Source organism: Nyctibius grandis, chromosome 33 (assembly GCF_013368605.1).
Source record: "Nyctibius grandis isolate bNycGra1 chromosome 33, bNycGra1.pri, whole genome shotgun sequence".
NCBI lineage: Eukaryota > Metazoa > Chordata > Aves > Nyctibiiformes > Nyctibiidae > Nyctibius > Nyctibius grandis.
In genome coordinates this window covers 4,722,558-4,746,296 of record NC_090690.1, presented here as the reverse complement: position 1 = coordinate 4,746,296, position 23,739 = coordinate 4,722,558, and the positions used below count along the sequence as shown (strand labels likewise).

Genomic DNA, 23,739 nt, shown 5'->3' with positions numbered 1-23,739 from the left:
ATTTTATTAAAACTGTATCTGATTACAATACATCTTCTCCGCTGTGCATTCCTTCTTCCCTCCCCATGCAAAATGTTCTTGCTGGGTACAAAGAATCTGTTTTTTAATGAGTTTTTACCCCCAAGGTACTGAACTGGGTCTGTCCCTATTATTTTGTCTGGCAGTTGTGAAGTCAAACTGATCTTACTGCTTTAAGCAGAAGATTTAATCTGTGGATATTCCAGTTTACTGGAGAGAAACCTTCATCTCCAGGGCAATGCAGAGCTACGGAGCCCTCCCTGCAAAGCCAGGAGCTGCAGCTGCAGGAGAGGAGGTGCAGAACGAACCCATCCCCGAAGAGAATCTGCTGTACGTGAGGAAAACAGTCCGTGACCGAGCTGTGCACGCGTGTGGGGAGGAAACACGGAGGTATCCAAGAATAGGTTTTGGCAAAGCCCCGGCAAAACGTGCTTTCTGTGAGCGCAGCTGCGTGCCAAGGTACAGCGAATCCAGCAAGGAATGACTGAAATGAAGGGCTGAAAGCTTGCTTAAAGGACTTGGTTGGATTTTTAGGTTGTATTAGTTAATTGTAAGAGAATAAGCAGCTGTGATCGGCCTAATGTAAGTGACTTTCTGGTCTAAAAGTGCCAGGACTATAATTATAGTACAGGGGGGAAAGGCAGCTGTGGCACAGCCATGAATTGGAAACTCTTCATCTTGCTGGAGGTGCAAGTGTGTCTCCTTCCTCCCCAGGGAGACTTTTCCTCCTCTTATTCCTTGTGCAACAGCCCTGAAAAAGCTTCTGCCTCAACTACCTCATGATCAAAACACATTCCCTCTGACTTTAGCTGCAGCCCTCATCTCTGGAAGGTTACTGGGGAGTGGGCTAAATTTGCAATTTCTTGATGGCTTGTGAGACTTGCGGCTGGGGGAAAAAGGCTTTTTGTGTTTTATTGGGCTCTGGGGTAAAACCTGGTGTAGAGGGGGTTGTTTCTAACCTGTGCTGCTCCTTTTAGTGGGTGATAAAGCAGTGCTGGCAGCTGGGACAGGGACAGTGGGGCCTCAGCGCCCTCGAAGGTGCTGCAACGGGCAGAAAGAAGTACCTATTTTTTAAAAAAAATGTTACCTTTTGAAGTGGTGCTTTGATTTTAGAGAGGGGGGAAAAATATTTCTATATTTGTGTTTGTAGCACGTGCCGCCCTCAGGGGCCGCCGCTGCCGTCAGGGGCCGCCGCTGCCGCCAGGGGGCGCCGCCGCCGCGCCTCAGCCTTGGCGGGAACAGGGCGGGGCGGCGCGCGGCGGCCCTGAGGAGAGCCAAGATGGCGGCTGCGCGGTGGGTCGGCGCGGCTGCGGGGCTGGGCGGCCGGTAAGGTGACCGCTGGGGGGGGGTCCCCTCGGCTCCTCACTGCCCCGGCCCGGAGGAGGGAGCCTGGCTTTTTCCCCAGAGGGATTCCCCTCTCGTTCTTTCTCCGCGCGGCTGTGGGGGTTTGCGGCCGCGTCGCAGCGACCTCCCGGGCCGTGCTGACCTCTCCTCGCTCTTCCCCTTCTCCTTCCCCGCTGCAGCAGGGCGGTTGAGGGTAAAGTTATTTATTCCTTCTCCTCGTTACAAACAGGCAGTGAGAGGCCGTTTCTCCCCCCAACCCCATTACAACAGCGAGGCGTTAGTTCCCCCCCGCGACACGCAGGTGCTGAGGGCCTTCCCTGAGGGACTGTTCACCCCCCTGCGCACATAGGTGTGAGTAATGAGGGGTAATTCCCCCCCACATGTGCTCAAGACCACGCAGTGAGGGGTAATTCCCCCCTACATGTGCTCAGGGCCGTACAACAAGGAGTAATTCCCCCCCCACATACACGTGCACAGGGTCGTGCAGTGAGGGGCAGTTAACCCCCCCCCCACATGTATGCTTAAGGCCAAGCGATATGGGGAAATTCCCCCTTATAGTTGCTAAAGACTGTGCAATAAAGGGAAATTCAAAGGGGTGAGTGGTCACGGGCACACCTCCTGCCCCGTGCTGTGCACTACAAAATGGACTATAATCTTTATTCCCCAAAGCTAAAGGGAGAAAAGAGAACTTTGCTCTTGGGGGACCTTCCTCACACATCCCATTGTGGTCTCTTGTTACCAAGACCACAAAAGTAAGGAAATAGCGTGATTTAAGCCTTTTCTGTGTTTGTGTCTCACTCCCTCGCAACAGGGAGGTCCATTCCATGAGAGGACAGAGCTTTTCTCCTGTTCCCATATTTAAGGAATCTGGGCCTGGTTGTAGTGCTTCTGTTCTGATTTGTGACCCCCTGAGAGAATCAGCCTCCTCTCTTAGTAACAGCCCCTGCAGGTAAAGCTTTCCCCTCTTCGTACTTGATAAGGAGGAGAGAAACCAGATAATAATTAATCCTCTGTATGTAATATATGTGCTACCTGTGACATGAGGTGGGTTTTGGTTACATTTTCTGATTTTCACTTTGCTCTGAAATACCTGGATGCTGTTGGCTGGCTTTAACTGTTGGCATACAGTTACGGAAATCAGATGTGCAAGCAAGTATTTACGCTTTTGAAAGTTAGGCCTGTTACTCCATCACTCCACCTTGCTTTTTCTCTTTTTTTCTTGTTTCCCCTCTGCTCTCCCCCCTCTTAACTTCATCTGAGCAGATGACACCGCCCCTATTTTGACTGCTAGTGCGAGTTATGGGGCCAGTATGGAGCGGGGCCTCTTTTAAACTAGTCTGGTTTAATTCTGGAACAGGACTTGTACAGGAATACACTGAATTTCTTTGTTCCCCAAAGGGAGGGAACACATAGAGGTGGACAGAAGTGAGGTATGGCTTGGTACGTGTAGCTAATAGAGCTTTTATCCACGAGTTGTCCTGGTATTTTTTTCTTATGAGAATTGTTTGTGTAAGAGTAGCCATTGCATTACCTCTTTAGCCTGCCTTGTATCTTCTCATAGTCATATAGGAGAGCCTTATTTTTGGCCAGCTAAACCCACAGACTAGCGGAGTGAATTCTGGCCTCAGGTGCTTGGGGTTGGATTAATCTCAGCTGTCTGTAATCTTCTGAAAATTAGGTATTTAGTCCAAGCTAGATTTCCAGGTGCTCACTAGTGTCCAGAGGAAGACAAAAGGCTTCCTTAGGGTGATCTTACCCTCTTCTGTTACAGGTAAGTAAGGGATTTGCCTGTCTTTAGTGACTCTGAAGGAGTCTAGATTAATTTTTTAGGTGGCTAAAATTAGAGGCTTATGTCTATTTTGTTATGAAATGAGAGGGGAGTGCTGAAAAGGGGAAAAAGGGATGTTTTGTGATCTAGCCTGTGAGCTTCCTGCATTACCTGAGAGGTTTAAGGTAGGTGAGTGTTGCTGAGTTCTGGGGTTGCTAGAAGCATGTGAAATACTTTTTCCACAGGGTGGTGCAAACTTGTAATTTGGAAATTGTCAATAAAATTATTTTTCTCTAGGTTCTGTCGTGCGATGTTAAAAGATCATAATTTGACAACTCAACAGTCTTTCCACCAACTTGTGCAAAAGAAGCCGTTTTTTCCATCTGCAGTGTGGCATAATGCAGGTAAATGCTAGTTAAAAATGAATAGATGAGTGTATTGTGAGTTTTTATGTCTTATAATAATGAAAGCCGACTCTTCTTTCTGAAATTTGAGTGTGGTAAGATTTCCTAGGTGGCTTTTAATGAAGTGCTGGTGCATTTGGAGCTTGGGGAGAAGATGTGGCTGCCTCACGATACGTGTTTTTTCTATGCCATTCAGCTGCCAAGACTTACAAGGTGCTTTGTTGGTGCAAAATATTATTTGGGCTTTGCTACATTTCTTGATTTAATTTCTATCTTAGTGTAAATGTATTCCTTGTGAAAGACTTAGTGTTGTGCTCTGTCCTGCTTCAGCTGCTGAGCTCTGCTAGATAAAATTGCTGACCATCCAGACAGAACTTAGCAAGGATGAAAGCGGAGCCTTTCATTCTTAGAGCTGCAATATTTTCTCTTTTAATTTTCTCCCTCTTGAACATGCAGCCGTGTATGGTGCATTAATGACGTTCTCCATTAATATTATCTGCAACTTGGTATTACCCTGAAAAAGTAATGTTTAAGATTTGTTATACCTACCTTTTTTTTTGGTAGGCTGTAATGCTTAGAAAAGAGGAAAAAAAAAAGAAAAAAATAATCTGTGAGACTTGCACCGCAGGAAAGCATTGTGCTTTTGCACCTGCCTGAAGGATTTAGCAACTGCTCTCCAGTGCTGTAGTGAAAGAGTCTAAGACAAAAAAATCCTGCCGGTGCTGCTGCATGGAATTAGTCACAAATGGAAATCTTATTTAAATGAGTCTGCTCAGGCAGAAGTTTCTTTCTAATTTTGGTTTCGGAGAAGTCCAATCTTACCTGGTCCAGCACCATTTTTTCTGTTTCAGTTCTAATCAACAGGCAGACTCTGATGAGTAACTTAGTATTTTACCTGCTTCTGCAAGTGTCCTACTGAACTTGGCCTCCCTTTGCTCTCTTCCTCTTATCTTGAGCAGATGACAGAGCAGAATTACAAGCAGGTATACGCAGCGCTGCAAGAGGGTTGGAAGAAACGACGTGGATGTTAGATGTAAATACAGCCAGTTACCAACTACTGAATAATAAATTCCAAACGGGTTCTTCACAGCTGTGCAAAGAACTCTCCAGGTTGATTAAGGCTTGAAAAACCTGCTCTTAGGAAGGCAGATTTTCAGATGCAGAAGACACTTTTAAAATACAGCAGCTACCCACGTGGACACCTTTCCTGGGAGCTGGTGTGGCCATTTGTGGTTTAGGGTGTTAGAGGTACCAGATGGACAATGCACGATAGCTGTGAGCAACCCGTGGCTTTCAAAAATGGGCAGTGTCCTCCATTTACACCCATTATTGGTTATTTGTGAACTGTGCTGTTATACTGGGTGTGATTTTAGATGCCAGCTGGATGTGGAAGATGAATAGTTCTTCCATCCCCGTGGATAAAGCTGACTAGTTGCTTGCTCTGTCAATCAGATTATTCTTTTCATGTTAAAGTACTTCCGTGCTAAGTCTTTTTTTCCTTTAAATAAAAAAGAAAAGCAGATGCAGTATGTGCATACTTTACCATTGTGTATGTTTGAGTCAAATGGGTTGTTACCATGACAGACACATACATTAATAATTCGGCAATTTATAAATAGCGTGATTTGTCATCTAGTGCTAGGGAGTCATGAGCAAAATGGCAGTGTATGAAAATGAAAATGTCAGCTCTTTTTGCAGCTTTAAATCATGCTGTTGCTTATTTTTTAAAGTTACATGAGCTTGTTTCTCAAGTATAATTTATTTATAAATGTTATTTCTTAGAGATTTTTGGTTTTAAAATGCATTTTTTCCTTCCTGAATGTTCGTATATCATTGTGTTATTTGAGAGTTAGAAAAAAGGAGAACTAGAAAGAGAATTAACAGGCTGGAGACTGTCCCTAACAGATGTCAGCTTCAGTGGAACATCAGGCATATGCTGCATGGACATGTCTACAGGGAAATACACTATTACACGTACATAAATGTAGAGTATTAAATTTTAGTCAACATCAGGGTTTTTTTTACACTCTTCTAGTGAAAGACAGACCCATGCTGCAAAAGCAACTTCAGTAAAAATGAATCTTTTAAACAACTTTAGCAGCGAATTGTAAATAATGTTATTTGGAATGGTTTGGTCAGTTCAATTTCTGGAGGATAAGTGGCAGCTTACAGTAATTTTTCACTCTGTGGAAAATATTATGAGCAGGGTGTGGTTCACTGTAACTGTTGTCATGCTTGGTTTTTTATAGGACTGAAAAATGACATAAAAACCAACCCCCATAAATCAAGGGAGGGTTAGTAAAACTGATTATGCTTTGAACAGGAAGTGGTGATGCTGGAAGAGGGAGTTCGCAGCACTTGAGGATCATACAATAAAAAACCTAAACACGACAGAGAAATCTCTTGCATCTCTTGGCCTTCAGTAGAAAGTGAGGATGATACTGGCCTTGTGCAGTTTGATGCTGTTGCAGTAGGATGCTTTTTAGTAAATAAAAGTTAGCAAAAGAAGCAAAGACAAGGTTCCATTTATCCTGTTTCCTGCAAGGTAACGTGCCTGTGTTCATCACTCTTCATGTCAGTCTGGATGCTTTCATGGAACCCATTGCATTGTGTTTTTAAAGCATCGTTGCTGCACAGGCTGCTGTTTGCTATAGCACAGATCACCCTGGGCTTGGCTTGCTGAGTGATCAGGATCCTTGACTTTCATTTAAGCTACTTTGGTTTGATTACATGATTTTTCTTCTTTTTTTTTTAATTTCCAGTAAGATGCATGTTTATTCAAACTCAGGACACACCAAATCCAAATAGTTTGAAGTTTATTCCAGGGAAGGAAGTGCTGGAGTCGAGGACTATGGAGTTTTCCACACCAGCCGCAGCATTTTGCTCACCTTTAGCGAGGTATTATTAAACGCATAATAATTTCTTTGGGGGACCAGTATGGGCCGTGTTTCTACAACTGATGTTTTTAAGCACAGCTTCTGATCATTCTGCTCCTCATACTCAGGAGCAGCTTGATTGGATTTAAGTTTTTAATGCCGCTTTGTTTGTGTATAAGATTAAAGCTGGGGAGAATGTCGTTACTTAGTCTGTGTGTCTGTACTCCCCATGGCTGCATCGTAGCAGAATGCATCATGGTCTAGTTTATGCAACTGGATTGAGTGGTATTATAACTCGGTATTCTTGAACAGTTGTTGCATCACTGATGAGACCTCTGGCCCTGATTTCACAAAATCATTCCCATCAGAACACTCTTAATTCAAGTAGTTACTTGGAAATCATGCAGCTTTTCAGAATTGGGAAATAGACAGCGTAAGGAAGTAAATAATCCCCAAATACTGCAGATTAAATGCAGTAGCTTGCTTGTTTTGGCAGACGTTGGTGCTAATCTGAACTTCAAAGCGAATGGATTTTTCCTTTACAAAAGGTTTATGATGTTTTGGTCAAAGGAAGGACAGTTTTGGCCCACTCTTTCAGGCTGGTTTATAAACAAGTCTTGGGAGTTGCAGCTTTCAATACCAAAATGCATAATCTGAAGTAAGAATTGCTGAGCAGATAATTGGTTGGACTCGATGATCCCAGAGGTCTCTTCCAACCTGATTGACTGAGTGATTGATTCATATCCTCTTGGTCTAGAAGGGGTTTGGAGCACCATCACAAGCCCCTCTGGGAATATTTGGAAGCGTCCATTGTGCATGTTTGTCATTGCTTTCACATTAGCCTCTGAAAAGAAACTTGGATCTGTTATGTGGGTGGAAGGGCTTCAATTTGATGGTGAGATCCAGAAATGCTGCAACAGGTTACCTCCAGAGATCCTGGTTTAAGTCATCTGTGTGTATGTTGAAAGAATTACATGCTAAAGTAGAAGCTGTTTCATGTGACAGTCTCTCCAGGAACTGCAGGGTTATCAAACATGCAGCTCTGACGTTTCCAAAGGTCTCTTGCAGAGTTGTTTGAGAGCAAACAGGATCTTTATGATCAAAGCTCTGTGACTTAAAGCAATAAATACAATGGGAAAGGTTTTCGAGGACAGCAAAACGTGTTAGAGGAATGCTGAAGCTGTAGGATCTGATTATGCCGAAGTGCATCAGGTTGCAGAATGCAATTGACTGTCAGAAAGTGGCTTTTTGTTGTCATATATCTGCAAATCATCTATCATCAAAGAAGATGTATGTGCTAGAATGTGTACTGAGGCAAAACTGATTGTGCATATTGTGCAGGGTAATGGGAAAAAATTGTCTACTATATATAGTTAAACCCCACATTACGCTTTCTGTAAATGGAATACTCATTTATTTTAAAAGGGAATAATCATTTTCCAAAGAAGTAATAAAAGCTTTCTGAAGGGGAGGGAGCGGGAAGAATTATTTAATTGATCTAGGATAGTTTGGTTCACTTGCATAATTTCATTAAGTAACTTTAAAATCCGGTTGGTTTAGTGATGTAAAAGCCCAGTACACGTACAATTGTTTAATGGGTGGAAATTCTTTCAAACGAGTATTGTGAAATCTCTTCTGTCATTTTTCATCACGTGTGTCTTTGTGGTAAGATTTCCATTTCCTTTATTCATTGCATTTTTGATGTTTTCCAGTCTTTCAGGAGAATGTTTTATTTTTTTCGTGTTTTTTGGTTGGTTTTGGGTTTTTTTTTCTTAATTACAAAAACACTCACAGCTTTATGCTGTATTTAACTCCAGGTGCTTCCTACTTTTAATGGCTTTTTTTTTCCTTTACTCTTCAGGAATAGCATCATTCATTTATTCTGTAGATGAATTTGTTGGGTTTTATTTAATGATTTGTGGCAATGGGTCTTAACATTCTCATTCTGCTTTTTATAATTAAAATATTGTCAAAAATATGCTTTCTCCTGTCATCTAAGTTTTTGTGTTGCTTTGGATGTGTGCCAGTTTACCACCTGGTTCTTGGGTGCCATATGGGGCCATCTCAAGCAATTTAGTATGAATCCTGAGCGTTTACAAAATCTTCAAATTTTTCATGTGCCATACAAGTGAGTTGGTGTGTTAAAGCCTTGTGGACTGCTTGGCACTAATCTTTTTATTTAATGGCAACAGAATTGAAGGCAGTTTTTATTGAGCTCAATTACTTTAAATAACTTGCTTTTATCTAAGGAACATTCCTTGTATTTGCACTACCTGAAACAATAGGTACCTACTTGTTTAGATGCTTATCAAATACATTTTTATATACAGAAAATCATTTTGCCTCCAAAGAAGCACTGGAGAGAGAGTAACTCTTTCACACACCTTGCAGAAAAGTCCTGTAAGATGTGTTCAGTTTCACTACATACACTGCTTCGCAGGAGGATCTCCTGGCTCTTATTAAGCTGTAGGTGAAGTAACTCCGAGTGTCTCTTAACTGTTCTGGGTTTAGTGCTTATTTTTGTCTAGAAATGTATTCTAGAACTTTTTTTTTCTATGACAGATTAAATAAATCTTTAGGAGTTTACCTGAAATGTGTGTGCATTTTTGGTTTTTTGTTTTGTTTTCCTAACAGACAGTTATTCAAAATTGAAGGTGTTAAAAGTGTTTTCTTTGGACCAGACTTCATCACAATCACCAAGGTAAGCAGAACAGAGGTTTGAATGTACTGAAAGATGAGCTGAGATTCAGCTGTCTAATAGACAGACATAGAGAAGATCCAGTCAGACTCTTGGACTTGCATAGTGAAAGTACCAGAGGCAACATTCACGAGTGGCAAAAAGGGAATTGCAATTAATAGAAAAGAAAAAAACCCCACAATGTGTGGATAAGCGCTGGAGTAGGTTGCCCAGAGAAGCTGTAGATTGTTTGATCTTGGAAATTGTCAACATCGGATTGGACGAGGCCAGCAACGTGGTCAGCTTGGAGCTGGCTCTGTGTCAAGCAGGAAAGCAGGACTAGATGACGTCCAGAAAGTGCTTCCAAACGAGATGGCTGTCCGACCCGGATGGAGCACATGGCAGGCAGGGCTGTGTTTACCCAAGGAGTGGAGCTCATGTCAGCAGGGATAAGGTGGTGTAGGAACCATGCAGTTATGCTCTTACTGTGTGAAGAGCACAGGGCAATTCAGTGAATGATAATTTGGCTCGAAATTAAATGGAGCCAAACAATCCTGAGTCTCTGAAACAGTTTGGTAAAAATGTGTCAATAATGTGTTTAGGAGACTTTCTTTTCCACCTCTTTTTAGCTAATATTTTAATAGCACTTGGCTTGCAAGGAAACCTTTCTATTGACAGTTATAAATTGAGTCTTGCTGGACTTGACAAAACTATGAAATCAAATCCGTGCATCAAATGTGACGTCCCATTATGGTATTTTTAACTAAGAAGAATTTCTGCATAACTTATTTTTAGGAGACAGATACTCTGTTTTTAAACTTTTTTTTTTTGTTTTCTTCTTCTGATTCTCATAGGAGAGTGAAGACCTGGACTGGAACTTACTGAAACCAGATATTTATGCAACTATAATGGATTTCTTTGCCTCTGGCTTACCTGTAGTTACTGACGAGGCACCTAGGACAGATACAGGTAAATCAAACTCTTCAGGAAGAGGCCAGTGTCTGCCTTTGGGGTTAGTTTTTGTGACGTCCAGAAGAGCCTCCACGTGTCCCTCACAAAAGCACACAAGAGAATTTAAAGTGAAAACTGCTAAAATTAACACAGAATTTGCAGAATGCATGTGTTCTAGCAGAAGCAATGCTGCACTGCCTAAAGGAGTTGCTTACCCATGGATCTGAAGCCTGGTCCTCATCCACTGTAGTACAAGGAGTATATCTTCACAGGAGCTATTGTGAACTATGTGTTTTGGCAGTGTGGACCGTGTTCTGTTATACTTTGTGTGTGTAAAATATTTTTGCAAGGACTGAGACTGTGTTTAGAAAGCTGTTGGGTGTTGCTGTGTATCCTTTTTGTATGGGCACCTACAAAGGGTTTTATTTCCCTCCTTAAAACAGAGTGCCCAGGCTTAATGTCCGTGTCTTAATGATACGTTTATGGTCTTAGTGAACAAGAAATAGTAAGAAGTCTTTGCCGAACTCTAATAGAAAGTAATTGAGACTCACAATCTAACTCAAGGGCAGTATTTTGCCTTTTATTTTCTCATTTGCAACTTACATCCTTAAACAATTTTTCCAGTGTTTTAAGGAAGATTATGACTATTGAATTCCTCTCTGCTCTTTTATGTCTGGATTTAATTTCAATCTTAACATAGACTTTATTTTATTTGAAAAAGTTGTCTTTAAAAATGCTTCTGCGAGACTAACACTGAGCTTAAAATTGCATCCAGAGCTGTTAAACCCAGACTTGTTCATAATTCTTCTCCTGCTGAATTTTTTAGGTTGATAAAACTTTTCTTCTGAGGACTCTGCCTTACCCCATGCATCCTTCTTGAATGTTAGTTGTTCCTTCCTTTTTTTTTTTCCACTTGTTTGTGTGCCATTTGCTTCATCGTAACAGGTGACACTACTGTTGTCTGCTAAGGCCTTTGCCTGTTGAGAACAACTCTGAACCAATACTGGTTTTTGTCAGCGAAAGCCTGGGATGTAAATAAGGATAATGCAGAAAAAAATACTTACTCTGAGTTAAGACTTCTGCCTTTTGGTTTCAGTCATCTCAGCAATATTTTTTGTGCTATTTCATTCTGCCATCGTGGATATACAGTGTCAGGAATCCTATTGGAATTCTCTCCGAGTTCTGATTTGCACATTTTTCTTTTCCCAAGCTGCATCAGAAGAAGATGATGAAGTTGTGTTGATGATTAAAGAACTGCTGGACACAAGAATAAGGTAAACCAGGAACATTACTGCTAGATGGAGTGAGTTACTCTTGGCGTTTGGATTTATTTAGGGAACGCTGCATTTTTGGGAGTGTGTAATTTCATGGTTCCGTATCTAGTGTGGGGGGTTTAGAGTGCAAAACTGGCCAGAGTTGAGAACGCTGTTTCCTCTAATTGAAAACTTTCTGTCTAGTTTTCCTGTTCAAGCAAACTGTGTGCTGAACAGAGCCCTTATTGCTGAGTGATTGTGGAATGGTGTATAGTCTTACCCTCCATAATGCATTTAAACAGGTCCATTGGGTTTAACCTGGCTATTTTTAAATAGGGAAGACAACACAATCTTTGCTTTTACAATAATTTTTTTCCTCTGTTGTGTTAATCTCTGTCTTAGTTACACTTGTCCTTCCAGGTATTCAGATGTAGTTTATACTCTTGTATCATACTCTAAAGGAAAATTTACTAGTGGGTTTCCCTTGCTGTCTGGGCTTCAATGGATTTTGTCCTTGTGTTCTGTTATAGTTTTATTGTTATTTTAACACAGCTTGAATTTAGAAACTGATGGTAACTAATGAAGTCTCAAGAGTGGCAATGGATCATGTTTACCTGAAGTGTATTTTTATGCTCATTAATCACCTTCCAAAGTGAACTGAAAGGAATAAGCAGCTCGACATTTTAGATGCAGGGGAAAATGCCTGGTGTGTTTCTGAAGCTGTGATATCTGATGGTGACATCTTCCCCAACGCACAAATTACACCAACCAGAAACTTGTACGTGGGTCAAAATCAGGGAATTCAGTTCAATTTTTCCAGAAGTCATGATGAACTTGAGCTTTTTTTATTTCATTTTTTTTTTAGATGCTGCATTTTAAACATGATGTTTAAAAATACTGTTTCAGTTATCTCACAGCTAACATGATACTGGTTAATTTTCCTGAAAGGAAAGAAGGAGAAAAGCAGAAATAAGCTGGAACATTGTTCCCAAGCATAGGTATTAAGTGTTGAAACGTGTAACCCAAGTGTGCTGTTGTATAAAGCCATGATAGAAAGTAACATTCAGGAGGCCCTGCTCTTGCTGGGTGTGTGGTCATTTAAGCCCCGTATGGTACGTTAGTCCTTGATTTCCCAGTGGCCTTTTGTAACAGTCACAGAATTTCTGCCTAAATTTCTGGTTTTCCCCACTTTTTTCTTTCTTTTCATTTCCTTCCCCCTGTACCCCTCGGTGGACCGAGAAGCTGTTGATGAGAATATGAGCAGTAGTGTATCTTACTTTGTTTTATAGCAGGCTGGTTTACAGAAGCTATATATAAACCGGTGGTACATACAGAGCATTTATTGTTCAGTCAATCAAAAATATGTGCAAAGAAGTTGTCAGAAGACGCAGGATGGAGGGAGTGTAGATCTGGAAGGTCCTGTAGTGTGTTAAAAAAGTTAATTTCAAATAAGAAAAAATGGAATTTTTAGTCATGTCCTTTGGCTTTCTGGAATGGGGATAATTTCCTATGGTGAGTTGTTAATACATGTGTCATATTCATAGATTATTCTCTTAGGAGTGTAGCTCTCAAAAGAGTTATTTTGGAAATCAGTATAAAGAGCTTCTGTTAAGAGTAACTTTTGATGGTTTTGCCTTGGTCTGGAAAAATGTTGCTATGGGGATACAGTTACAATGCTGGGCATTTGTTGCTTGCAAAAGGAGACCAGGCTGCAGAAATGCTAATAGTACTGGGATGTGATCTTATCAGATGCTGGTCTCCTCACCCGTTAGCAGGATTAAGCTTTTATATAGTTGGAGGTTTTTTCTGTCCTGTGTAAACTATGGTGAACTGTGTATTTATGGCAGCACTTCAGGACTTCTTACCACTGTCCCTAGTCAGGTAACAGATGCACACGCATCGTGTGGTAGAACACACACCTATTACATTTGGCCCATAACTGAGGCAATCATTGTGGAGAGGACCTCAAGGCAAACCAGTGAGTCTTTGCAGGCTGAATCAATCTCTGCTCTAAGGTGCTTACCCTTGCCCCTGGAATTTCAGTGATTCTTTTGTGTGCTGCTACGTTCATTGCAAATATGTTTTGCTTAATGTCCTACAGAAAAACAGTAGCCGTCAATGTGAGAGTCCAGCAAAGTATGAATTGTTGGAAATTTGAACCAGGTGGTTGTGGAGAAAGAAGGCTTTAGTTACTGTATCATGGCAGTTCTTTGTGTGTATTAAATTGAGCTTTACTGAAGATTTCTGGAAGGAAACATATTTCAGCTGTACTTGCTTTAAATTGGGTGTCATATTCCATCAGGCCGACAGTGCAAGAAGATGGTGGCGATGTTATTTATAAAGGCTTTGAGGATGGGATTGTGCAGCTGAAGTTGCAGGGTTCGTGCACCAGCTGTCCCAGTTCCATCATCACCCTGAAGAACGGGATACAGAACATGCTCCAGTTCTACATCCCTGAAGTAGAAGGCGTGGAACAGGTGGGTTGGTGAGAGATAAGAGCTGTTTGCTTTTAAATGGAAAAGTCTTTGTCCCTTTTCAGCCTGGACAGGTTGGCAGTTTAATACAGGATGTATAGGTGCAGTTTTTCCAAGTCAGAAGCTGTATCTTGGCAAAAGATACAGAACTCTGCAAAGTCCTGTAAAACCCCATCCACCAAGATATGCTGGGGACTGCCTGGTGGAAAGCAGCTTTGCAGAAAAGGACCTGAGGTCCTGCTGGATGCCAAGTTGAACCTGAGCCATCTGTGTGCCTTTGTGGCACCGGTGGCTGACGATATCCCGGGCTGTATTAAGGGGAGTGTTGCCAGCAGGTTGAGGGAGGTGAGCCCTCGCTGGACTCTCTCCAGTGTGCCCACGTCCCTTTTCTGCTGAGGAGCCCAGGACTGGACACTCTGTGTTTGGCAGTGATTGTTACTTTGTGCTCTGGTGACTTTGTGTGATAATAAGGGACAAGCTTTTGTCCCCTAAAACACAGATTCTTTTGCCTTCTCATTAAAAATCGGATACACTGTAGTGATTGTTCTAGTGGCCTTTGTAATAACTTGACCAGCTCCTATTATTTCAGCCGTATTTCCTTCTGGCATTTTTGATTGAAAGTTTTCCTTCCCTGTTTCACGTGACCATTGTCACTCAGTGGTGTAGGATAACCCCTTTCTCCTTGGGTCCAGCAAGGATTCAATGTCATAAATTCTCTGTGCAATCCTACAGGACTGAGAGTTTAAACTGTTTACCTGAGCTACTTCTGGATTTGATTTCAGGTTGTTGACGACGATGATGACGTGGAGAAAGAAGTGAATTCTACTTGAGCTAGCATCACCTATGGCCAAATAAGTATTTACCTCTTGGTGTACGTAAACTATCTTCGTGCTGTGGAACAACCAAATTTGCCTTTCTTTTCAGAAAAATAGTTGCACTTAACGTCTGTGAAAATGTATCATCATTTTAAGCGGTTTGTCCACTAATTTATTAAATGCCCTGTATTCAAACAAGAATCCTTTTGCTCTACTTTGTACTATCTCTTAGGAAAGAAATGGTGGGCTTTAAAAATGGTGATGTGTCTCTCTATTGTTCTTTCATACAAAAAATTCAAAACTGAAAAAAAGGCAGAAGTAAAGTTTTTTGACTGTTTTTTGTGCAATAGAAATATTAAATGTTTATTCCTCCAAAACTCCTTATGGGGTTTGCAGGACTATGCCCTTGCTCTATAATTTGGATATTCAGGAATGTTAATTTTATCAAGTCTTGTTAAAAAGCTTTTGGTCCATGTCAGGTTTTTTTTAATGTGAAAAATAACCAATAACTTCAGCTGTTTGTTTTAGAGGATGTAATATTTCCATCACTTGTGGAAAGGTACCTACTTGCTTACTGCCACTGTGCAAACAGTAGCAACAGAAACAAAAAATGTGAATTGTTTGTTATAAAGATCATAGTTTCTAAAATAAATGTTTGAACGTGATGATCTTTATGAGATTTAGTAAGTAGAGAGACTAATTAGCTTATTTAGGAGTAAAATCGTTCAGCCACCATTAGTGATCTGTTTAAACTTGCCAAAGAAGATTTCTCAACAGAATGCTCCCAACACCAAGATGAATGTGCAGTGCTTAAGGGCACAAATTACATTTGTAGGAGAGCAAAGGGAATTAATGTGTTTGCCTGCGCTGTATCCTGTTTGTCCCTTCTGCAGTGCCAAGAGTGCAGCGCGTGTGTAACTTGGCTGCCCCGGCTGAGCGAGGGAAGACGTGGCAGAGCAGAAAACGTGCCAGTTGTAGAGACTGTGGGAAGAGAAATATTTGTTATTCTCATCTTGAAATACGTAAATCAGGCTCTGCAAGCACCTCTGTTTACTTGTGTGTGTAGGACTTAATTTCTTCCTGGTACCTGGCTTTAGCGTGTGACTTTGCTAACGGAAATAGTGTTCCTCCTTCGTGCTGCCACCATCGAGCTGAGTTTGCAGGCATTACTTGGCTGATGGTTGTAGTAGTATTCCCTGCGTGTGAGGATTTGACAGCCGCCGGTATGTTCCCCTCTTTCACTCCTTGCCAGTGTAATTCCACTGAGTCCCTAAATGAGATCAAGTAAGTCAGTGGAGAATCTTTTCTATAGCAGGCAGGTCAGCATGTGGGAGCCATAAGCTTCATATTACTTGTTAGAAATTTGAAAATAAATATTTTGGCAAAATATTTCTTTAGCTTTCATGGAGAGTAATAACCTACAGTCATTTGAATTATCCACTCAGGATTTGGGAATTGATTTGAAATTACCGTGTTTGCTTTACCCTGTTACGAAGCCTGATCTTACAAGTATATCACTGACAAAATTCCCCTCGAGGTAGGCTCAGACTGTCCAAAAAAGAGCTTGTGCAAACATTATCGCCATATTCAGAAACCATGGAATAGAAAAGCGAGTAATGTTTCTGGTTTCTCAAAAACAGAACTTTTTAGGCCTAATTTGTCCATTTAATGCCCTATATAAGCCAGAACCTAAACCCAGCAAAGTAGGTGTTTTGTGTGTTAAATAAAATGTCTCTCTTAAAGATGTGGGGTTTATTCTTCAATTAAGCAGTACTAATCTCTTCCAGGTACAGTAAGGATCCAGTTCTGCCACCGTCTTTGTATTTCCAGTTTGGTTTTTAATGGGGTTTCAATTTGTACAAATAGGATCAAATTAAGCCTATGTGCACTGAGGCTGAAGATTAAGCATCTTGTCATCTTGAGGCTGAAGAGATTCCATGTCCAGCGTGTATCCTGTGTGTCCTCAAGCTCTGTCATGGAGAGAGAAGCATCTAACACAAGCATCCCATCCTCTTTTATCTGTTCTGTCCCACTACAAAGTAAGCTCTTTAGGGCAGTGGTTGCATTTCTACAGCATAAAGCAGTGGGGGGGGTCTCCAACTCTGGAGAAACGAAAGCAGAGGGAGGGGGTTGGGGAATAAACCAAAACCCAACTGTATTTGCAGCATTCACAATAACCATAAACTCTAATACTATGAGAGCTCAATGTAGTAAAATCATCAGCCCAAATCATTAGGAGTTTCTGTGTGAACCTTCCCAGCTCTGTCTGGAACAGCTTAGTTCATGGAAAGAATCCCTGTTAGGGGGAGGTGTCCTGTCTCCTCCGCTCGCCCAAAAAGCCTTTCACATTCACGGACACTGAGGCAAACAGGAATATAGTAATGACTGTTCAACGTTTCGCTTAGGAGTTAACGAGGTGGCCAGTGTCCTCTGTGGCGTTATGGTATGTGATGTGATGTTCTTGCAGCTCTTTTTTTCAAGAGGGCCCTCCACTTAGGGGGGCTGGGAAGCTGTGCTGTACCATAACGCTCGGGTCAGCAAGGTTTTTTGTGAAGTTTTTCTATAAATTGCAGTTAGTCATTACATTTAAAATAGTAATGACTGCTTGAAATTATTCGGGTATTTTTTTTTAAAGAAAAAAAGTACTTTGGTATTTTTGCTGTGCTGTGGGTAAGTGCAAAATTACAGTCTGCCATTCATGTTTTTTTCACCCATTTCAGATAGAGAAAACACACAAAATCCCTTCATGTTTCAGAAGCACTGTTCTAGCATTCTCTTTTATAGGAAAAGTCGATTACAGCTATCTAAGCTCTTGTCATCTTGAAACTGTTCACAGGTGGACATGTGCTTTGTGTCAGGATGTGACTCATTCCATGCTTCTAGGAGAAATTAGCCTGTCTATAAGGCAGTCTTGTGATAACACTGTAGTGTACAGCGTGAAGCAATCAACAGCCACAGCCTTCGCTGACAGCATGTTTGGAGCAGGTTCTTTCAACATCATAGCAGGAGGAAATAGCTCAGGTTACCTGATGTTAATATTCAAAATGCTTTATATCAGGGATCACAAAACATACTCGTTTCTGGGAGGTGATAGTTTGCAATCTACCTAAAATTCAGGACTTTAGCCAGAACTTCTATTTCAAGGGAAGTATGTTGAGCTCAGAGGAGAAGGAAGTGAGTATTTTTTTCCCAACCATGTCCCCTTTCTGTTAATTTTACAAAAGGCTCACCCGTGAGAGACAGTTTGGGAAACACTTTTCACGTTTCTCTGTTTGGTGGTAAGCTGCACATCCACGTGAACTCTATATGGTAGTAAAACCATCCTGTATGTACAGCAAACCTCAGATTAAAGTAACAAGTTACATAGGGGATAAATATTGGCTTTTATGAGGAAAAATTTAAATAGCCATTTCAAGACTAAACACGTGGAGCTAAATTTCTGTATGTGTAAAGTTCTGAGGAATTTGCACCAAATTAGTACATATGGATGGATGAGTTAGCCTCCAGGTTTGAGGGGTGCATTTTTATAACATCAAGTATGGTATAGATTTAAGTCATAAAGTTTGGTATTTGCTGTGCTGCTGACACAAACTGTATTTTGGGAGTGTTTGTAAGGCCTGTCCGTGCTCCTTCAGGTCTGGGGCATCCCTCATTATAAGTAGGGTCATACCCTTTCCAGTTGCCTTCAGACAATGCTAGAGGTTATTTTAGGTTTGTAGTGATACTTTAAGATATTCTGCGAGTGGTAAGAAGTCATGAACTGGGAGTTACTGCAGGGCAGCAGAGAAACCCCCAATATAGAAATAAACCAGCAGGTGAATCCGGTGTGTCTGGTAGATCAGTAACAGAGAGTTTGAACAGTGGCCAAAGCTGAGGAGAACGATCCTGTGCCAGTGTGTATTGTGTGTATTTCTGGTGATCACCTTTTGATGGATTAGTAGTTCCCATCTCATCTGGGAAATCAGCTTCCACTGCCACAAGGCATTCAGCTTCCCAATTAAAGATGTGGAAGTGAAAAAAAAAAATCAGTTTGAAGTCAGCTCTCTCCCACCTTAACAACTGACCAGGGGGAAATAAAGCACCGAGCAGCTTGATTCCAGAGTGCTGCTCTACACCAGGCAGTCCTCGGGACTGGGATGAGCTGCCTTGGGTTGTTCCTGGGATGTCCTCGCTGCGGAACAGAAGCAGAGAGGCTGCCCTGTGCGCTGGCTGTGAACTTTTAATGTTTCCTACATCAGTGACCTTCCTGCTTCTGTTTGTGTTCAGCCGGGTTCTAGCAGCAAGTTCAAAATCTGCCCGTGTCCTGGTTTTTTATGTATACTAATGGTGGTTTGCTGGGCTTTTGGAGGAAATCTTTATTGACTTTATAGTATTAAGATAAAGTGAAGAGCAGTTTTCTTAGAAGGGATTGCTCTCTTTTTGTAGCTTTAGGCTTTTCAATAAGCTTTTCAAGCCGTATTTAATCGTGGTAGTTACATGGAGACAGAATAACTAAGCTATGTGGCTGGATCAACAAGTGTATCATTCCTGTCAGTCGTGCCCCTCCCAGTTTGCTTTGCAGATTCATCTTAATGGTTTCTTTTTCTTGCTTCTGAATAGGTGCTATTATAAATAGAATCGTAGAGCAGTTAGAGAGGAAAAGGAGACCATAGGCCACGTGGATTTCGTTGCGGGGAGGCCGTGGGCCGTGTCGTGGGGGTACGTGGGGTGTCTGACGGTGCTGCCTATTCACCACCTGAGCTTGGAAAAGCCCCGGGGGGTTCAGGATTCATAACGTGGGTCCTCCAAAGGCTGGGGGACAATCCCCCGTTTGTATCGCTCGTGAGTTCTTAGCGGGGTGCTTTATGGGATGAGGGGAAGAGGTGGCTGGGGGAGCGAGAACCCCCTCCCCGGTGTCTCCGGGCTGTCACCGCCGGCTCCGGCGCGGGGTTTATTTCCACCGCCGCGCAGCACGGAGCGCCCGGCGCTCCCTCCGTCCCGCCCGCTGCCCGGGGGAAGGGCAGGGGCAGCCCCGGGCCTCCCCCGCCGCCGCCGGCCTCCCCGGCGTGTGCGCGGCCGCGGCTCCGGCTGCCACGTCCCGGGGGGCCGGAGCGGGGCGGGGCGGGCGGCGGCGCGGCCCAATGGCGGGGCGGGCAGCGCGCATGCGCCGTGCGTGTCCCCCTCCCCGGCGCGGGGGGCGGGCGGGCGGCGCGGCCCCGGCGCGCAGAGGCTGCGGGGCCGCGGAGCGGGACGCACCATGTGCGGTAAGGGCAGGGCGGTGCGGGGAAGGAGGGGGAGTCACGCAGCGCATCCCGCGGGTGCGGGAAGGGGCTCCCGGGTGGCGTGGGGCCGGCTCCCTGCCCTGCTCCCCCCGCCACCGGAGGAGCGGCGCTAGGCCGGCCGGTGCCGCGGCGGAGCAGCGCGGCCCCCGGGGCATCCCCGGCGATTTGGGTGAAAAAAAGAGGGGATCGGCAGCTTGTGCGTTGCCTCGGTTATAGCGAGAAGGGGCCCCGTCTCCGTTATGCGTAAATGTCATCGTTATCTCCGCGCCGCATACCTTTCCCCGGGGGAGGCGTCTTGCAAATTATTAATAACTGGAAAGGGCAAATTCTCCCCAAATTATGTGCGAATGTGGCCCGAGCACACAAAAGGCCAGTGCCCCCGGTCTGCACGAGACACGGCAGCGCTGAAAATACGCTGTTTCCTCGGTGCAGAAGCCGTCAGGGTGCTCATGGGTTTGGTTCAGCGGCGGGCGGTGCTGAGGGCTGGTGACACTCCTGGGTTTACAGGTTGTAGTTTTCCAAAGCAACGAAGTGATTTAGGAGCTTAAGCCCCAATGACCGTCACCAACGTGTACGTTATAGCAAAGGGATACAGGTTTCACCAGTAGCGTTTCCAAACGTGGCTCTGGTCGTATCAGAATAACCACTCCCACTTGTACATGAAAAGCGTCGTTCATTGCTATTTTTTTAGGCGTTACAACTTCTGGTGCGGATACTCGGACGTTGCTTCGAGTTTACGCAATGTAGGTTGGGAGGCAGACAGGTAAATTGGTTTAAACGTGGCTTAGAAGTGTCCGTTGCAGGGTTATGCACCAGCTCATCTCGCTCTGTTCATACCCTGGTGGAGCTTCCCTGTGGTGAACACATGCCTGGAGTGAACTGGAGCACAAGCCAGCGGGGCTTGTTCTCCAAAGTCCCTTAGGTCCGTGCCTCTCCCAGTGCCAGATTAGTACAACTACTCTGCCTCATCTCTTGGACACTGGAATATAATTTATTCTTTCTCTTCCTTTTTCTATCACAGCTTCATGTTTTTTCCATGGAAATTTATGCAACCCTGATCTGTTGGCTCTTTTTATTTGTCTTTCCACATTTCCTTCTTTGTTTTTTTTTTCTATATTTTTATGTGCAAAATTAAAATGCTGCTCTAAGCAAGATTGTGGGTTTTATACTTAATGTGCAAGCTGCCGTTTCTTTAATTGTTTTTGTGAGATTGAACTGGTATCACCTTCAAGCTGTCAAGTCTGTGGAGCGTTATGAAGAGGCAATCAGAAATTCAGAGTTCAGCTTACATTTAATGCTATGTTCATTTGCATTAAAAGTACAAAGTGGAGCAAAGCTAAGAATAGAAGGCATAATTATTATTATAAATAGCTTGCTGCAAGAATAGGGATAGTTTTGGTGCCTCGTGCTTGCCTTATTTGAGGTCCAGCCTTTGAAATGTGCAATATTAACATAAGCACTGAAAATGCTGCGGGTAGTTACTAAGTTGCATTCAAGATTTAATATGTTTCTCCCCTTTTTGATATAAGCAAAGTTCTTCTTGGATATTGAAACATTTTATGAAACAGTAAGAAAAGTACCAAGGATTGTTGGCTCTCTTGTTCTGGGAGCCAGAGGTGTAGTGAAAAACAAGAGGAGAGCATTAACTGAGCATGTTAATACGGAAAAATAAGCCTTGGAAATTGAGGAGCTGCTGAGTGCAGGAAGTGTGTGGCTGAAGACAGTTAAGGTTTTGTAGGGAACAGGAGGAGAACTGTTCCGAGTCCGAGGGTGCTGCCACATGAACCCGTGTGACTTGTGGTTAAGCGCAGTTGGCAGAAACTGAGGAATATGCTCTCCTTTGCCGCTGCCATTTGTGGTCTGGCTGGTGAGCGCAGGACAGAACTGACGGGGGTCTCGGCCCACGTTAGGAAACATTAATTGCAGCAGCAGTTTGGGCTGTTTTCTGTACAGCAGCAGCAGAGTCCAGCAAAGGAACAAGGTGAGCAGATTGAGGCATTGCCCTCTCAGATAGTCCTGCAAGTGTCATCAGCAGAGCTGGAGTGCGGGTACTCCGAGTAGTTACGCTAACAAGACTTGATTGTCCTAACTGAAGTGACAGTAGTCTACGTCTTGGAGTAGAGGGCTCTGATTGCTCGTGCTGTGGCCTCCGCAGAGTCTGAGTGGCCGTGTTACACAGCGTAGTGACAGCCGTGCAGGCCTTGTTGCTTGTACAAACCCTCAGATAACGTTTCTACAATAGAATTGTCAGTCAGGATATGTGTTGCTTTATCTTGCCACGCTGTCTGGTGGGTGCACAGTCCACGTGCAGATTTTTATCCAACTCATCTCAGATAAAAAGGTAGTTATTAAAATGAATTTTTTTTAAAAAAAGGGTGACAACACTGCTGCTGTTATCTGAGTTCTCCCCGTGAGACCTTCAAGACTGGAATTACCACCACAATGTTTTCAACGTACAGATAATCTGATGATCAGGTTTACGTGCGTGTGACTTTATGAAGTCCTGTGATCTGATGTGCTCATACCCCTTGACAGCTGAAGGAAAGTACCCTCGAAGTTCAGTTCCTTGATGCCTAGCATAACTGACAGGTCTTCTGTGTAGATGTGCTGGGGTTTTGTTTTTAATAGCGTTAGTGAAAAATAGGATTTGTTCTCGGTACGTATTACAAACTTGCAGGTTGAAGACCCAGCCAGTTGGGCGTGCTTTGGTCTGAAGGCACCAAACCAGTTCAATGGCACGGAAATAGTTTGGAAAACGGGTTTTTCAAGGTAGCCAGGCTCGTTAGGCTGTTCTGTAAATAAGTAAACCTATCGTATGCTAGGATGGCTTTTAACAACAAAAAGGGGCTGTGGAACTTAGGTCTTGTATTACTAGTGATTACTGAAGATAATTACTTAAGACAGACTCGAGTTCCAAGTTTTAGGGTTGCAGTCAGTGAGGACTGCCCTCCCACCCGCCCAAATGCCATTTGTACCCCTGGGTGTGTGCCTTTCTGTGGAGCGTGGAGTAGTGGCTCTTGCCCAGAGGGAGTCCTTAGAATTGATGCACTGGTTGTTTACTCCCCACAGGAGAAATCTTGTCCTTTTAGCTGGAGAGAGATGCATGTGTGGGTGGTAAAAGCAGCATCCAGTGGACAAATGTGCTTCTTCTCTGGGTGGATGTTTTTCTGCTTTGCTTTTTTTCCCAGCGCAGACTTGAATTGAAGGTAGACTCTCCTGTACTAGCAGACATAATAATGAGAGCCTGCTTGGTTCTGACCTTGTGCTCACTGAAGCTGTGCAGAATTAGTGTTGTTTTGGTACGCGGGGGCTGGCACAGCGTTCCGCCTCACCGGGCAGCAGGTGACAGGAGCCCACTCCACTGGGGTTTGAGCATCGTTTCTGGGGCTTTGTTCTGTGCTATGATTAGTAGCTGTGTTAGAACTTGTTGTTGCTGCCTAGTTTCTCCCCTACTGTGGTGGGAAGAAAAATATTTGTATCCCTTTTCCCAGTCTGTAATGTATAGTATATATGTGATATTTAGTAGTTGAAGGCTTGAAGGCTAATAATCATCACCAGGATAAAGGATTCTTTGGAATTGCCAAGTGGATGTACTGATAACATCGTCTGTTGAAAGAGTTTTAGCAGTATACGGTATGGTGTAAAGGAATTTGTAAATCTGACAGTAAACCTAGCCTGAAGGCTTTCCTGCTTTTGTGGGAAAAGGATTAGGAGAAGCTATTCCTGAGTAACTTTGCTATTCAAGACACTGCAGGAGATAATTTATTCTTACCTGGAAGTGGTGATTCATTTCATTTGCCTGTGAACTTACCATGAAATAAAGGAACCTGAGCACCAAAAAGGTCACAGGAAGATGAAGTTCCCAGAAAAAGTATTTTAGTGGCTGTGAACAATAGAA

At 43.2% G+C, this 23,739-nt stretch overlaps 2 protein-coding genes across 6 annotated transcripts in view; both read left to right on the top strand.

The window, feature by feature from the left end:
• Window positions 1-1,247: 1,247 nt before the first annotated feature.
• Window positions 1,248-16,322, top strand: NFU1 (NFU1 iron-sulfur cluster scaffold). Of its 4 annotated transcripts, XM_068421570.1 has the most exons (9): window positions 1,248-1,344; window positions 3,428-3,534; window positions 6,297-6,432; window positions 9,045-9,111; window positions 9,942-10,056; window positions 11,249-11,312; window positions 13,594-13,768; window positions 14,548-14,636; window positions 15,474-16,322. In XM_068421570.1, exons 1-8 carry the CDS (start codon window positions 1,298-1,300, stop codon window positions 14,593-14,595), a joined length of 759 nt encoding a protein of 252 aa, XP_068277671.1. In that variant the 5' UTR covers window positions 1,248-1,297; the 3' UTR covers window positions 14,596-14,636; window positions 15,474-16,322. The 4 variants fall into 4 exon arrangements, with proteins under 4 accessions (XP_068277671.1, XP_068277670.1, XP_068277673.1 ...); XM_068421569.1 differs by lacking the exon at window positions 15,474-16,322 and having other exon boundaries at window positions 14,548-15,245; XM_068421572.1 differs by lacking the exon at window positions 15,474-16,322 and having other exon boundaries at window positions 1,271-1,349; window positions 14,548-15,245.
• Window positions 16,323-19,775: 3,453 nt separating this feature from the next.
• The window catches only part of GFPT1 (glutamine--fructose-6-phosphate transaminase 1), a 44,264-nt gene continuing 40,300 nt past the window's right edge, over window positions 19,776-23,739 (top strand). For both annotated transcript variants that reach the window (XM_068421358.1, XM_068421357.1), the window contains exon 1: window positions 19,776-19,823. In XM_068421358.1, the coding sequence (XP_068277459.1) occupies window positions 19,817-19,823 (7 nt within the window). In that variant the 5' untranslated portion in view covers window positions 19,776-19,816. The remainder of the gene's footprint in view (window positions 19,824-23,739) is intronic.

Coding starts and splice junctions, on each gene's coding strand:
- NFU1 (XM_068421570.1), top strand. CDS start 1,298: ATGGCGGCTGCGCGGTGGGTCGGCGCGGCTGCGGGGCTGGGCGGCCG. Junction 3,535..6,296: donor TGCAGTGTGGCATAATGCAG/GTAAATGCTAGT, acceptor TTTAATTTCCAG/TAAGATGCATGTTTATTCAA. Junction 9,112..9,941: donor ACTTCATCACAATCACCAAG/GTAAGCAGAACA, acceptor TGATTCTCATAG/GAGAGTGAAGACCTGGACTG.